This window comes from Brachypodium distachyon, chromosome 3 (genome assembly GCF_000005505.3).
Source record: "Brachypodium distachyon strain Bd21 chromosome 3, Brachypodium_distachyon_v3.0, whole genome shotgun sequence".
NCBI classification, from domain to species: domain Eukaryota; kingdom Viridiplantae; phylum Streptophyta; class Magnoliopsida; order Poales; family Poaceae; genus Brachypodium; species Brachypodium distachyon.
Genome location: NC_016133.3, coordinates 12943412 through 12959484, shown reverse-complemented (window position 1 = coordinate 12959484; position 16073 = coordinate 12943412). Strand labels below are relative to the sequence as shown.

Sequence of the window (16073 nt, the reverse complement as noted above, 5' to 3'; positions counted from 1 at the left end):
AATAAGATTGTCGAACTTCAATCTTTTCGTCCAGGCCTATTCAAGTCGCAGACTGCAACACGCTCTATCTTTTCCCCATCGTTCTTTTCTCCCTAACGTCTCCTCATTATCCCAAAGCTTGATTATCATAATTCAATGCCATACTCATCCTAAGGCGACTAGTATTCACATATTAAAAAAACAGCGACTAAATTAATTGAAAAATGAAAAAAAAATACCAGCAAAGTTTGGGCTATCTATGGGCACCAATCAGTTGGCCAGGGCAACTGAGCCCAACCGCCAAGCCCAACTGTCACGGTCCCTTAGGGCATCTCTAATGGTGAGCCCCTTTTGTCCATTTGAGGGGTCTTTGGACAAATGAGGGTGGCCAAAATATCAAGTTGTCCAATGGTAATATCCCATTTATCTCTTCATGAGTCTTTGACATGTGGGCCAAGAAGACAAGTGGACAAGATTTGAATGAGTTTTGCATAAATAGGGACTTCCCATACTCTCCCCAAATTTGGGAAAGAAATGGGGGGGTGTGGACCACTTTTGGACAAATGGGGGTTTCCATTAGGTTGTGTATTTTGCTCATGAACCCTTATATGGACAAATTTGGACAGATGGAGAGGATTTGGGGGATTCTCTTGGAGATGCCCTTAGGGATATGTTTGGTTTCGGAGCGAGCAGAGTAACCGGTGAGTTTAGCTGCGTATTCGCTCAATTAAGCATAACAACAACATATAACAGATCTCTGTGGCCGCACGGAAGGAGAGGCGGAGGAACTCTAGCCGCCATAGTTTCAATCTCCATTGGTTTCCTTGCCTGTGATTGTCAATTTGGCATCAAGAAGTGAGTGGAATCACGGATCAACATCTGGCATAGTGATTTAGTACATTCTTAAAAGGTTTTGTGCATCCTTAGCGACGACGTCTTGACAGTGGAGGTGACGACGGACGGATTTATAGTCTCCAGGCTCTACCCCGTACTGGATTGACTATTATAGTCTATTTCATGGAGCCCGTGGATTCGTAATTTTGGTCATATTCCTCAAAAGGGTGGTTCGTTCCGTTCCGACAAGCAACCAAACAGATCCTAGAGGACCCGACGTGGTCAGTGGCTTTCTTATGATGCTGCATTACTTGCCATATATTTCCAATCGCCACTCATTTTCCTATCTTTTCAAACTTTCCTTTGCATAGGCACAACAAATATAATATGTTGGGATGTAACATTTTCTGTCCCTTTTTTGGGGTTTGCCATCAAGCTACCTGTTGAGTTTTGAGATGATATTTTGTGACGCGGTAAATAAATGTTTTTGTTTTTGTGGAAATCGGGGATCATTCCTAACTCCATTTTATTCTGGTAGGTAAATGTTGTGCCTATGTATTCAATTTATTTTCATATATTTTTTACGAGTATTAAGTGGATGTTTACAACCTTGGCTGCATGGGTGCACCACGAGGATCACGGTGCACCGGATATGTTCTTGGCTTGGCATTATGTGTGCCTCAAAAGCTGAATACCATGTCGAGAATTATGAATAGAGAGACATTAGAGAGGTGTTATTGTTAAAGTTCTGAGTTATTTATAATACAGAGTACATAACTTTTACTTCCTCCGTCCCAAAATAACTGTCTGGATTTGTATAAGATTTTATATAAATTCATGACACTTATTTTGGGACTGAGGGAGTAACATTTTTCCAAAATAACCAAACAGTTTTCCAGCCCGTATGCCTCACTTGCTGTCTTTTATTTTTTGAGCGAAGTAAAGTTTAGTTGTCCTCCTTCCAAAAAAAAAAATTCCTTCCAAAAAGAAAGTTTAGTTGTCCTTAAAAAAAAAGGTTTAGTTGTCAGCGCCGCCCCGCCCTCCCTCCGGCGGCGTCCCTCCATCCCTCCTCAGCGCCGCCCCGCGTTCCCGCCGGCGGGTACCCTCACTCGCATGAAGCTCCCCATCGTCCCCTTCAACGGCGCCGGATGATCCGATGCCGCTGGCAAAGTCAAATCCCCTCGATCGGCTTCCGTCCGGCAGTGTACGGACAACCCAAGGTCATCAAGTAGGGCCGCTCGGCCTGAAAATTGCATCTCCCGGTAGGTCGTTCTTCTTCTTCCTTTTGTCGATTTTGCTTGTTATTAGTGCAGATTTATTTACTCCCTCCGTCCAACAAAAAAAATGTCTGAAGTTTGTCAAAATTTGAACGTATCTAGACATGGTTCAGTGTACAGTTGCATTTAAATTTGGTCAAACTTGAGACATCTTTTCTTGGACGGAGGGAGTATTATTTGTTCGAGAATTGTTGCTGCAGATTTGGTTGGATTCTTCCTTCTCGGTGTCGTCACTTCTTGCTGCTTTAGTGTTCATCAAGGCGACGATGTAAATGGAAGCCCTGTCGGTGCTGAATCCAGAGCTTCTCGTGGCAGAACTGGTTAACGAGGAAGCACGCCGAGATAAGTGTACGCCGGTGAGGTAAAGATGTTATTTATTCCCAACAGCTAGCCTTGTGCCCTTTAATTCCACACTTTTTCTTTACGAATCTTTCAATATTTGCCTCCGGAATCAGTAAATATGACATTTGTTCCCGCTAATGTTGCCTGGAGACACAAGCAAAGTATGTGATTCCTGCTTGGCTCTAGGCAAAGGAAAGGGAAGAAAAGCGAAGCAACATGGCAAACCAATGACAAAAGCGTAGAGGCAGCAACTTCTTTAAGCCTTCGCCCTTCAGAAACATGGATATCAATTTCATTTGAAGACCTACCCATGTATAGCTGAGCCTGAGCGTTTCATATCGGCAAGGCTCCTGGGAATCATCCCTGCCTGCTTCCACCTGCTAATTACCGAGGTACTGCAAACATTTCATTTTGTTCGATCTGCATATGCTGTCAAAATCGGATAGAAGGTACTTGTTGGTTTCACAATGTCGGATAACTGACAGAAATGCCGTGCTGTCCAGGAACCTGTTCGACTTATTGCTGATCATGGGTTAACACTTAGACTTGCTGTCGTCTGTGCTGGTAGCTGGTCTTCTTTGAAGACAAGGTACTGCATGTTTCAGTGTATTTAGTTCAGAGAGTACATTGTTTGTTTCTTAGTGTGTCCTGCCAATAGATTTACGTATGTGATGAACTGATGATGTTACATTGTCAAAGAAGTATTGACATATTATGTTGTGCAGGAAACAGACGAGATAATCCTACTACTGCCATCGCTGCTACTTTCTGGTCTTCTCTGAAGAGATTCGCCATGATTCATAGGGTACGACTCTGTATCTCACCAGCACCCTTCGAGGAGCCATGAATCTAGCATCCTTTGAGGATAAAAGAGTCTATTTCGTCAATGTTGTTTACTTCAATTGCTTCCATGATTACCAACAAGTCGATGTGCTATAATAGGGTTATATTGCACTTATCAGGTGGTCATTGTAGTTATGTAGACCTTAGTTCCAAAGCTACCTCAACCAGCTATGCTTGATTGGTTAAATTTCGTGCTAGCAGAAAATGTGAATAGGCATGCCAAATTGGTCAATACTTTTTTCACAAGTATAAAAGAAACCTTTTACTAGTTGAATGCCCATGGTTTGCAACATGTAAAGAACATTATATTACCCAGCACATAGTTTACGCATGCTTTGAATAATTTCATATATCTGATTTTTGTATTTCTTATTCTTAAACGGAGCCCAAAATTTATTTAATTCTTAGTGCAAACATAATTTTCGGTTCTTATATATTCAAATACACTTTCCCCAAAATTTATTTAATTTTTAATCCAAACATAATTTTCAGTCACTTAACTATTTGCATTTAGTTTATCCTTGTATTACAGAAATTGTAGACCATATAGTCTTACTGGAGAGTCCATTGGATTAAGATAATTCTGGCTTCCACTTCCATAGAAACATTTCTAGCTCTTTTTTTCCATCTGCCAACTAACATGGGGCCTTGTAGGTTTTGTGCAACTATTGTGTATAGAGCTAAATATATTTTAAAATGTAGATGCACTAAAGTTATACCTTTTCAAGGTATGAACTTGGTGCAATATTCCTCACAAAAAGAAAAACTCGGTGCAATATTGTATCCAAGGTTTCACTGATTATGTTTGGTTGCCTCTACAAAATGATGCATGTACACATGTGGGATGAATGATATGTTTTGTTCCTTGATCTGAACAATTCTATCTTCGATAGTGGGATAAAAAATTGAGGGATATTTGCCCGTGGAGGCTGAGCCATCCCATTCACCAAAAATGAATCGAAATGCATGGTTCGTGCACCAAGCCTTCCCATTCAATGTACCAATTAGTGGAATGAGTTTAATGTGGAACAGGGCATAACTGTAGCATAGAACAAATTTGTAGGCGGTGAGTGGGAATACTAAAGCTGTTGTCGTTCAGCTAGTGGGAATGGTAATCTGTTGGTTATTTGTCTTACTTAAAGAGATCGGTGATTGAAGAAATCAATGGCACACTATGGGTATGGCTGCGAGTGCTTTCCTTATTGCTGCCACTAATTTAGTCAAAACATTGAAATGAAGCTTGGGTAGAATTGATACTCCCTCCAGTCTTTCAAAAATTGATGTTTTGGACATTTGACACGGTCTCCAAAACGTAACTTTGATCATCAATTTTCAGTACACTATACTCCCTCCATTCCATAAAACAACTCACATAAATCTGTGCATTTTAACTAAGATGAGCTCTCGTTTCTTGTGTCTGGCCAACCAAGTTGATTTATGAGTAAATGAGTGTGGACAATTATTAGACGGGAGCGGGAATCAATGAGAAATGAGCTATACAAGGGAACCAATGGGAAAAACATTATATGAGGTGTTTTATGAAATGGAGGGAGTAGTGATCAGGAAACTCAATAGAACTATTATATTATGAAAGTATTTTTGAGACAATTCTATACTTGATTTTCACGCATCCAATCGAAATATTAAAAAAAGTATTGGTTGTAAAAAAATTATAAGCTTGACCAAAACGTCATGTTTTTTAAAACTGGAGTGAGTATACACTAGTAAAATCTACCATATTGGAAATGAATTAAATATAATTTACCATGGATACGTGCAGGTGTAGGTGTACCACGGTACTAGCTCATTTAATTGTCCAAGTTTAAGCCTTGACCTCAATTTGTTTGCACAATACTTTGTTAATGCTTACAAAATGACAACTATAGCATGGTAAGAAAGTACTTCTGAACGTGAATCCTATGGTATCAATTTTGCTTCACAGAACCCATATATTATTGGCTTAATTGTTAGTCAAAGCTTGAGCTTGTGCAGTCAAAATATGCATGATATTTTGTAACTGGGTATTATGGCATGGGAAAATAACAGATGTCGTTCAGCTATATCTTGGGTGTGGCAACATAACCACAGCCCTTTAATTTGGTCCATGGTTTGATCACCCAAATTGTGTACATTTGTCAACAGAATACCCGTTAGGAATAGAAGTGTTTTCCTTATGGTTTCACACGCTTCTGTATCAAGCATTTGGAATTTGTATCACCCACACTGAACCGAGTTATTTTGCTGCAGGTGATCACGAATGATAGCATTCAAGAAGCTGCGGATCTGATACTTGAGTATTGTAATACTAATAAACGTTATTATCAGGGTGTGGAAAATATTATTTACTTTGATGGCTGGCATGGAGTTGGTGCATCTGCTGTTCTTGCCACCATAGCAGAATCAGTAAGGTCTGTAAGATCCAAGTTTGACATAATTATCCATGTGGATTGCTCATTGTGGGAAAGCAGGAGAGGACTGCAGAGGAGAATCGCAGAGGAGATAAAGCTTGACCCAATGGCAATGGCTGTTTGATAAACAGGATGAGGCTGATGATTTCAACGGGCTAGATAAAAGATCTAGATCTGAGATACCGTATATTGCGGAGCTCATTTTTCAAACCCTAATGGACCGTAAGTGTTTGATGATTTTCCACAATGGAAGTGACCATGAGATTGATTTAGGTGCATCTGGTGTCCCTGTACTTGATTGGAAGAACAAAGTACTATGGACATTCCGGGGAAGGTTTCGGCTTGATCCTACAATCACAGACAAAGTGAAAAGTGCTCATCTTTTCCTTTCTGCACGTCCTTGGAAGAACAAGGACCTATCAAATTTTGTGCAACGGGAGGCTGCCCAATTTAGCCATGATATCGACCCAACTGTAATTACCGATTGTTGGCTCTATCTGTTGCTCCTGCATTATGACCATGACAACTCCAATGACTATGATCAAGACAGCCATGCTTCTAACTATTGGGTGTGTGATGGGATCATATCTGGAGATAGAGCTTGGGAGATTGGTGACCGACTTAATGGGGCGTTTCGACTGGAGTATCTTCCAACAAAACAAAACCATGGCAAGTGGTTTGACAGGTTTTTGGATCAACAACAAAAGAAGAGCCAATGGATTTCAATCGCATCAAAGAATGTAAAGATACAAAATATTCAGGCCATACCCAAGGAGACGACATCATATTTCTTGATATTGGGAAAATCTGATCCTCCGGCAGCACTGCCAACACAATTGTTTGAACAATCCATTAACCTGCATGTATTGAGACTCTCTTTGTGCACTTTCAGTTTTGCATCCCCGCCTTTTATCTGCTGCAGCAACCTAAGGTTTATTTTCATAGACAGTTGCAGAGATGAAGATGCTGTGTTTATGGGTAAAGGAGATGACAAGCAAGATACAGAATGGGCATTTCTAAAAAGGCTATGGGTGTTGGACATTCGTCGTACATGTTGGGACTGGATCTTATCCCCACTGAAGATGGTGTTGATGATTGAACTCAGGGAGCTAAATCTGATGGATGCAGTAGCTGGAAGGTCTGTTTGGGGAATCAACACACTTGATTTGACAAGGTTGTGTAATCTTCAGAGGCTCCGAATGATTCGTTCTTCTACTTTCTTCACGGCAGTAGTTCCAGACTCATTCATGGGCATGCCAAAGCTGGAGCTTCTTGACTTATCTGGAAACAGTGACATGGAAGTTTTGCCAAACCTGTCAGCGGCAAGTGGACTGAAGGTTCTTATTCTTGACGGATGTAATGGGTTGCAACATGTTGAACCTGACACCGTTTCCGCATCATTGGAGTCATGCAGTTTTGATGGATTTGGACCAGCATCTAGGTGGATGAGTTCACTGCAGATACCAGAAATGAAAGTGCGCCCTTCTGCTCATGATAATCAAGAACTTCCAAAAGTTTCTAAGATCTCTCTAGAAGGTTGTGCACGACTGAAGAGTGTATTCTTCAGGGGATTGCCTAACCTGGAGGAGCTGGACCTCTCTGAGACAGCAATTGAAGCACTCGACCTCGAAGTTATGCAAGTGAAGAAACTTCAGCGGCTCTTTCTGATTGGTTGTGAAAAGCTGTACAGGGTGCAATGGCTTGATGCAAGAAATCCACCGCTAAAATTGTTGTCTGTTGACACCAGAGGGAGGGATGGAAGGTTGATGGATGGTGACTGTCACAGATCTCATTCCTCGCAGAAGGATTTTGTACAAGTTGTGGCTACAGATGCTAGGTTCCTTCGAGGTTTTGGTGTGCTCGGTAATAATTTCCATTTACACCTCTCATCTACCGTGAGTGATAGAAAACTTCCAGAAACCAAGGAAACAAGAATTAGTTCTAGTGATGCATCCGATCTTCTCTCAGTAGTAGGATCATCATCCCCCTATGTGGATGTACTAGACAAGGTTGTTGAAGAGGATAATGGTGAAGATGGATTGATGGAAGCTCGCACTCAGCTTCTACCCTCTTGAGCGTCACATTGAATTTGCGAATGGAGGCTGCAATTGGGAATTAAAAAGTGGTCGTGAAATTATGGCTTCCTTGATGGATAGTGCTCAGTCCTTTCATGTGCACAGCAACTCCTCCATCACCGCTGCTAACCTTGAAGCTGAATATGAAAGTCAGTTCACAAATCTCAGATGGTGCCGTATCGAGTGGTGCTCCAAGCTGCGTAGTGCCTTTCTTGTTGATAATAGGTTCCTGTCAACAAACTCCTTCAAGAGCATAGAGACATTTTGGGCGTCCCACCTCTTTGCAGCCCACTGCATTTGGAGCAGATGTCTCAGTTTTAGCACATATGGGACAGAGACTGCACCTGCTGCCTTTTCAAAGTTACGGTATATATACCTGCACTCCTGCCCCAGGATCACTTTTGTACTCCCCTGGTCTTTTCGCACCTTGGCTAGCTTGGAAACCATCCACATCACATATTGTGGTGAGCTCAAACAGATCTTCCCAGGGAAATACATATGAAGGAGGTCTTGCAACCAACATAGAGTTCCCGAGTCTCCGGAACATCCATCTCCACGAGCTCCCCATGCTGCAGGACATATGTGAAACCAACATGTCAGCACCAGTGCTGGAAAATATCAAGCTCAGGGGCTGCTGGAGTCTGAGGCAGCTGCCGGCCATACACGTTGGTCGTGCACATGATAAGTCGCCGGCTGTGGTGGACTGTGAGAAGGACTGGTGGGACAAACTCCATTGGGATGGGTTGGAGGCGAGCCGCGACCTCTTCAGCCTGCGAGATTCGCATTACTACAAGAAGACCATACCGAGAGGATCGCTTCTAAGGTATGCATATATATGTCTCAAGTGCCAAGTATCTATAGCTGTATGAATGACATTGCTTTATATTGTTACTTCAAAAAACATTGCTTTATATTGAGCTACTGATCAACTTCTTTTTCTTGTTTGATTCTCCTTTTTTTTGTTATTTTTAGGTAACCTAGAGGATGCAAGGTTACTACATGATTCAGTTTGCTGCTACCAACAGGAAGTTGATGTGACTGTTTTAGCACCGTGTGTTTGCAATACTATAAGTTGGTGTGTTTGCTCATTTGTGTTTGTGTGTTTTTGGATATGCTGCAAGAAGGCCGTTTCCCAGAGGTTCTCTTGTCAGGTCGGAATGTCTCTCCTCTGCTTGTTCAGTATAAGTTCAGATCTACTCTTATCTATTTGGATGAACATCTTAGTTACACACTATTTGTTGCTTTACAACTCTACTAACCAAATTCTACCATTTTGTTTTCTGTTTGTCATCTCCAGGTGACCTCTAAAATGCATGGTTGCTACATCAGTTGGCTGCCTACCAGATTGGTGGCATCACAATGTTTGATTAATTACTTATCGCTGCATATTTCCAAATAATATATATTGGCGTGTCTGTTTTTATGTGGCTTGGAGCTGCTACTTGCTTGTATTATCCATCTGTTCACCGGACCAGTGCCTGGCCAGTGCGAATGCCGTTGTTAATGTTCCAACTCAATCCGAGTTTGCTTGCTATGTAGGAGTATTTGAAATAAGAAGCTAGGTCTGATTGTGCACACAAGAACCTAGTAGTGGTGTGTGATTTGTGGGGTGAACGACTTCCTGTTAATTATGTATGGAATTGATGATTGTATTCTGTTTGAACAAGTTAACGTACTATGTTGTGTGTGTTTTATGACGTTTTTTTATTTATGTTACTACTCCCTCCAATTCTAAATTGTTGTCAAAATGTTACATGTATCTAGACGCTTTTTAAAAATAGATACATTCATATTTGGGCAAATTTGAGTCAATAATTTAGGATCAGAGAGAGTACCTAATAACTTTCAAATCCTCCTGGCCACTATCCTACTGCAATAATTTTCGCTAAGAAGAATGCCCATGTTGTGGCAATTCCACCTGCTTCATTTTACTGCGGCCCTATGTCTGTTGAAACCAAACCTCAGTAGCCTTGCTATGGTTTGGTCTTTATCAGGGACAGGTCAAGGAAAATATTTCACCGAGGCCACTCTTCTAAATATAATGTGGGCTTTATCTTTTTTGTGGGACACCTTGGTCTGTCTGTTTAGTAATTACAAGTATCATCTGTTAGTCTTGAAGAGAAATTGTAAAAGGATTATTGATAAGTGCCTACATGCAAGACACGCCACACTTATGCTTGTATCAATGATCATGCAGCCTGCAGGAGCACTTGTGAGGCCAGTTGTCTTGTTTAGGAACCCTTTGAATTATTATCTTTTCAGTGGAGTTAGGAGAAGTTCTACCATACTCAAATGGAACAGATGTATGTTATCCTTCTGTCTATTTTTCCAATTACACCAGATGTCCCCAATGTGATGCGCGTTTGTTATCCTTGGTTACACATGATATCCAACATTTTCATGCATTTGTGGATCTCTTTCTCCCCTTGCAAGTTATTTGTTTGGAACAAAGGAATTTTGCAAGAATTTTATAGGAATTTTACTACGAGGTTCTTTGGGTTGTAGGAATGAACCTATGGATTCTTATACTCCCTCCGTCCAACAAAAGATGTCTCAAGTTTTTCAAATTTTGGATGTATGTAGACATGACTTAGTGTATAGATGCATTCAAATTTAGTCAAAGTTGAGACTTCCTTTGTTGGAAGTAGGAAACTTTCCTTTTCTTCACATTTCGGAGGATTCTGAGAGGTCCAACCTCATGTTAAAACTCCTGTGGGATGTGCTAGTCATGATGTGTCTTTCTCTACTTTCTTCTCCCTCCAATCAAGAAACAGTTTCCTGCAAATTCCTGTGGGGCATCTAAGCAACAACTTCTTCAATTTCTTGTGTCTCACATTCCTGTAGAAATTCACAAGACATGACACTGTCATTGTATTTTCGCAAGACACGACACTGTCATTGTATATAAATATATCTTTGTGTTGTTTTTGGGTATCCCTGTCATTGCAAGCCACCTTGTCCGGCAGGCAGAGGTAGCCACACAAATGGTCCCTATGCTTTTCATAATCCAAATGTCAGCATGTAATGTAGCAGGAAGCAATCCCGACGGTCTCCATTCTCCAGTCCAAAAGGAGATTCTAGCTGATGCAGCACTCCACGGCAAAACTCGATGCCTTGATTCGATGATACACAAAGCATAAGTTGCTATGTGTAAGTATGTCAGTACTGGTGGATGACATGCTGCAGCAACAGAAAGGGACAATTCATTACAAGAGGAGAGTGGGAACCATTTTGACAAGCAAGGAGATGCCGAGTGTCGCAAAGATTGGTTCAAACATGACCACTTCAACAGGAAGAGAGGCAAAGTTTGCTCAACATATTTGCCGGAAAATGCATGCAGTTATCAACAAGGGAAGAAAAAACAGCTTGTACAAGTATCCACTTCGGACCAATCCTATACGAGTGATTCTTGCATTATTTTTTGTTTCAAAAAATTGTTTGTCCTTTTCTCTCCAAATAGTCGAATGTGATCCTTGGAACATGTATCAGAGGCCAAAACAAGACTATTTCAATAGTTCATTAATTCATTTTGGGGAGATTAGTTCACCAAGCATATCCCAGACAATATAAAGTTTCTCAATATTTGGCAAACAGACTATTTGATCCTATACTATTTTATGCTATTTTGGTTTAATATACCAAATAAATATAAGACTGAAAGTGCCAAGTGTTTTCATTTACATCTTGAACTGCTTTATTCAGATAAATATCTTGAAAAAAAAGCGCTAGATCACACATACCAAATATGTATAATTGATTATTCGCTGTGTAAATATTTATCACTGGGCACTTTTAGTCTTTTATTACACTGGGTAGATCATGCATTACAATATGTTTGCTTTAACTCTACATAGGCCTATCGAGAGAAACCCAAAATAAGATTGTATTGGGTTGTACATATTTTAAAACCAAATCAGGTGTTTGAAAAAATGATGTAAGTTATTTATGAAAATACAAAGGGATAGGAGGAGGAACTTACTACAATAGATGGATATACAGTATGATTCAAGAACGACTATGAATGCATCACGATCAATTCATTATCTTTGCATTTCCTGATGTTAATGTCCATGGTAATTTCAGGTGAAGGTATGATGTCACAGCAATGCCGCCTTAGAGCCTGAAATGACACAGCAGAAGAAAAAAAACTACAATTTAATGAAAAAAATGCAGTTTAATCCATCATCGATGATAAAAAACATCCTACTCATACCTTCCCAGGAACCAGATGCAGTAGGTCTGATGTCACTTTTATTTGGTGTAGATTCCTCAATGGAATCAAGCGTGGTAAGCATTTTCTAGGCAGCTGCCTGCTGTAATTGCTTTCCGTCTTTCCTTCACCGGAAGAAATACTTTTTAGGAAGAAAAGAGCGGCTCTTTTGCACTCATCCCTTGGATAATGCTTGGTGTTAAACATAAAAACATCTGTAACATTGCGACCCCTTTTCCATGGCACAAAAGTTTTCTGCACAGCAAGGAGGTCAGGAAGCAGTACATTGCCTCTGAAAACCTGAACCGAGTAGCCCCATGCTACTGAAGCGGTAAGTGATCTTGACTGGTCATAGCACACTGTTTGTTGAAGTATCCTTGCTGGATCAGCATTAGCAGCTCTGAAGAAATGCTCCACCGCCTTTGCACGATCCATACCAGGGTAAAGAGGATAGACATGATCGAGATGGTGAAGTGAAACTAAGGGAGCAAGTGGATGTGCCCTTAGGAGTCCAGATATATCCCCATGAAGGTCGATCTGGTGACAACAAAATTCAACGGCGCACGTAAGTTAAGAATCATGCTAATTTTTGTGCTTCAAGTAAAGCACAAGATAGTTTCAGTTTACAAAGATTAAATAAAGAGTTTTTAAAGTAGCAGCCGTCCTCTAGATTTCATCAGCTGCATAATGCAAAGAAAGGAAGACCTTTCATAACATTGGTCCTGCGGTTTGTTAAATAGAGCAAGTCAAAGGAGCAGAATGAAATAGGTAGGCTACTGCAACCATGTCAACTGTTGTACAGCTCACACTACCGTTTATTTCGTCAAAAATGGCCTCCCAATGCATTCAGATAAGAAATGCCATAATTTTTCTCTTATCTGAAAGGGACATATTGGAGCATGCCACCATGGTCGCCTAGTACTCCAATATGGACCAGAACACCCACTCTGAAAGTACCATCACGTCAAAGTCCGTAGATGTACCAGCAAGTATCACTAAATCCAGTGTGACAGATTTTGCACGGATTTAGCACTACATGGTTGTGCAGCGGTTAGCCAGTAACCATCACGGTGGTGTGGTTCTGGTTGTGCATTTCCTTAAGAGCATTCTACAGGATTGGTGTCGTGTGGTTCAACATATCTTGAGAGCATCCCAGAGGATAAGCTTTTGCCGGATGCTACGAACTTATGCATATTAGAATTCACACTAAATGGAGGCGGCAACAAAATTGAAACTTCAATTCTAACCTTTTGTGTCTCTCCCCTCTATTATTGAAAAATTTGACACTAGAGACAAGTTGCCGGCCCCCTCAAGGCCTTAACATAATCCTAGGATGGAACGAAGAAGACTAAATTGGAACAGCAACATGACAATCCTACATAAGACTTGAATACTAACATTCATTGCTGCTGTTACGGTCATGGTTGTGATTATGGAGCATAAAACATTATCAAGCACCAGGGCTCCAGGAGTACCAAATATAGTATTGAGGAATCCAATTTTTTAACAACTCCCCCATGTATGTATCCAATACAGTTATACACAATGGATTTGGATTACATTAACTCGTTGATTAGCGAAGCCATCTCTATCGAAACATTCCACAAGGAGAGCTAGGAGAAACATGAAAAGGAAGCAAAGTTTAGGGAGAAGAAGAAGGTAGGGTGGAGCACCTGGTGGAAGCCTGGCTCGTGTGTGAGCTCGACGCCGAGCTCGGCGAGGCAGGCGTAGATCCTGGCGTCGCTGCCGTAGAGGTGCGGGTACCTGAGGAGGCAGGAGTCGAGGACGCGGGCGAGGCGGGCCGCGAGGGGCCAGCTGACGGCGACGCCGCCGCCGCCGTAGGCCATGGCGAAACCGTGCCAGGTGTTCTGCGCCGCAGACTCGGAGCGGGCGCCCAGGTACCAGGGCTCGCGCCAGTCGTACTTGGCGAGCGTGTGGAGGAGGTTGGGGAGCACGAAGGCGGTGTCGTCGTCGGCCAGCACGAGCCACCTCGGCGGCGGGGAGTTCCCTTGCCCTTGCTTGAGGTCGAGGAGGAGGTCGCTGGCGATGCGGGCGACGCGGACGGCGGATGGGAGCCCCCGCGGGTGGGAGTAGGGGAAGCGGGAGGCGTCGCGGGAGACGCGGAGGTGGAGGTTGGGCGGGAGGGGCGAGGGATGCGCGGCGGAGGGGGGCCCGTCGAGGAAGAGGAAGGCCCGCGCCGGGGGCCGGAGCCAGAGGCGGAGCAGCGGGAGGCGCAGCGGCAGCGTGCGGCGGGACGAGGCCACCCCGAACACCACGTGCGACAGCGTCGTCTTCTTCGTCGCCGGGGACGAGGAAGGACCGCCCGCCTTCGCCGCGCGATGGATTGCGGCCCGGAGCGGCGCGTGGACGGCGAGGGAAGGAGTAAGGGGGGGCGGAGTACTCGGGCTCGGGGTGTGGCGCGAAGGGAGGAGGTGGTGGGGGAGGAGGAGGAGGAGGGAGAGGAGCGGGAGGGCGATCAGCAGCGCGCGGAGAGGCGCGAAGGGGAGCCCGTGCGACGGCGTCGCCATGGACGCCGGCGGCGAGGTGGAAGGAACAAACAAGGAAGGAAAGGAAAGGGAAGGAAACCAACCGTCTAGGCTCGTAACGAGTGGAATTCAGTTCAAATCATAATTTTCGTGGAGGGACGACGGGCCATTTATCACTAACTCCATAACTCTCTCTTCTTTTTTTACTGATTTTTTTTTCAAGACTAGACAGAGAAAGAATTAAACACATTCGGCTGGAGCTTGTTACTCCCTGCGATCCATATTATTTGTGAAAATATTACATGTATCTAGACGCTTTTTAGATATAGATACATTCATATTTAGACAAATTTGAGACAATTAATATATATCGGAGGGAATATTATTTTATTTTATTTTATTTTTGCAACAAAATAAATGCCCGCTTGAGGCGCTCATAATCTATGGTAGTACGGAGTAGTTTATATACTCACTCCCTCCGATCAATATTAGTTGTCAAAATATTCCATATATTTAGACACGTTTTAGGCATAAATACATTCATATTTAGTCAAATTTAAGACAATTAATATAAATCGAAGAAAGTACTTAATTAATAAAATTGTATTGCTCTGTATTCTAAAATATTCTTCTATATACATTGATATTTGTTCCAAGTATTCTAATCTAAATATCTAAAACAAAACCAACAGTGTAGTTTGTAAAAAATAATAAAAATGTGAAAAATATATCAAGAACTTTGATTTTCTTTTTTTACTAGCAGGAAGTACTTGTGTCAAAAAAGTTGGCCACTACCGCCACGGCTCAGGGAGCTCCACTCGAGACCCTTGACTTGTCCATCACGCTCCGGTCGTCCAAGCGACGAGCTTCTCGTGACAGGTGCCACGCGTGCTTCCTTCCTTCCGTCGCCATCTCCTCGTCTAATCAACAAAGCTTCAGAGTTCAGACACTACTTGCAAAAGAAAAGAAAAATGAGCTTCAGACACTTAAATCGTCTTCACAAGGGCATCAATGTCGTCACTTGGCAGCACTATCACGCGTCATCGTCGTGTCACCTTCACCGGAAACTGGATTGGATCGCAGCCGTTGGTTGGTAGGTCGACAATGGCTGCCGCTGTAAGCGGGAGATCGACGAAGAAGACGACGACGACGGCGCCGTCGCCGTCCAGTCGCGACCGGAGACCGCGGCAGGTTTTGTCGGGACTTCAGCCTTCGGATCAAGCTCAGTTTACAATCTTACAGGTGATTCAGGTCGACAGGAACATAAATCACAAGAAAATGAAATGGGATGTAATTTGCAAACAGAACAGAGAGGAATTGAGTAAATTTTTTTCTGACAGCAGAGAGGAATTGGGTTCTTTCTTTCAAGCATCAGGGTTATGATGCTCTTTTTTTTTTTGCCCATGCTTTTTCACTCTCTTTTATTTCGCTGCCAAACAAACAGGACAAAGCAAAGGCAGCGACTGCTACAGGTACAGCATGCAGTTGAGGAAAAATCAGGCAGATTTTCGTTCTAGATACTATATCAGAGGATTAAATTAATGAGACGCAGAAGCAAGCTTCAATGGTTATAAGCAACAAGGATTGAGCATAAGAAGCTCACAGTTTTTTTTTTATTC

The 16073-nt window shown here is 42.4% G+C and overlaps 3 protein-coding genes and 1 long non-coding RNA gene across 9 annotated transcripts; 2 read left to right on the top strand and 2 right to left on the bottom strand.

Annotated features, from left to right (window-relative positions):
* Nucleotides 1–1808: 1808 nt before the first annotated feature.
* On the top strand, nucleotides 1809–7795 carry LOC106865448. Of its 5 annotated transcripts, none has more exons than XM_024462575.1 (5): nucleotides 1809–2075; nucleotides 2291–2824; nucleotides 2936–3021; nucleotides 3158–3237; nucleotides 5523–7795. In XM_024462575.1, the coding sequence occupies exon 5, from the start codon at nucleotides 5899–5901 to the stop codon at nucleotides 7756–7758; it is 1860 nt and encodes a 619-aa protein (XP_024318343.1). In that variant the 5' UTR covers nucleotides 1809–2075; nucleotides 2291–2824; nucleotides 2936–3021; nucleotides 3158–3237; nucleotides 5523–5898; the 3' UTR covers nucleotides 7759–7795. The 5 variants fall into 5 exon arrangements, with proteins under 5 accessions (XP_024318343.1, XP_014756579.1, XP_014756580.1 ...); XM_014901093.2 differs by having other exon boundaries at nucleotides 1809–2451; nucleotides 2619–2824; XM_014901094.2 differs by having other exon boundaries at nucleotides 1809–2451; nucleotides 2583–2824.
* Nucleotides 7451–8557, bottom strand: LOC112272045. The gene is made up of 3 exons (XM_024462577.1): nucleotides 8422–8557; nucleotides 8135–8327; nucleotides 7451–8049 (listed from the first exon to the last, which is right to left on the bottom strand). The coding sequence occupies exons 1-3, from the start codon at nucleotides 8541–8543 to the stop codon at nucleotides 7909–7911; spliced, it is 456 nt and encodes a 151-aa protein (XP_024318345.1). The 5' UTR covers nucleotides 8544–8557; the 3' UTR covers nucleotides 7451–7908.
* Nucleotides 8558–8635: 78 nt separating this feature from the next.
* LOC100829210 lies at nucleotides 8636–9487 on the top strand. The gene is made up of 2 exons (XR_001407001.2): nucleotides 8636–8909; nucleotides 9056–9487. It is a non-coding gene; the product is annotated as an uncharacterized LOC100829210 (long non-coding RNA).
* Nucleotides 9488–10213: 726 nt separating this feature from the next.
* On the bottom strand, nucleotides 10214–14615 carry LOC100828911. Of its 2 annotated transcripts, XR_731354.3 has the most exons (5): nucleotides 13642–14615; nucleotides 11972–12505; nucleotides 11738–11878; nucleotides 10713–10938; nucleotides 10214–10596 (listed from the first exon to the last, which is right to left on the bottom strand). XR_731354.3 is itself a non-coding variant. In XM_003573306.4 (4 exons), the coding sequence occupies exons 1-3, from the start codon at nucleotides 14494–14496 to the stop codon at nucleotides 11774–11776; spliced, it is 1494 nt and encodes a 497-aa protein (XP_003573354.2). In that variant the 5' UTR covers nucleotides 14497–14615; the 3' UTR covers nucleotides 10349–10938; nucleotides 11738–11773. The 2 variants fall into 2 exon arrangements, 1 of the variants encoding a protein (XP_003573354.2); XM_003573306.4 differs by having other exon boundaries at nucleotides 10349–10938.
* Between the last annotated feature and the right edge of the window lie 1458 nt (nucleotides 14616–16073).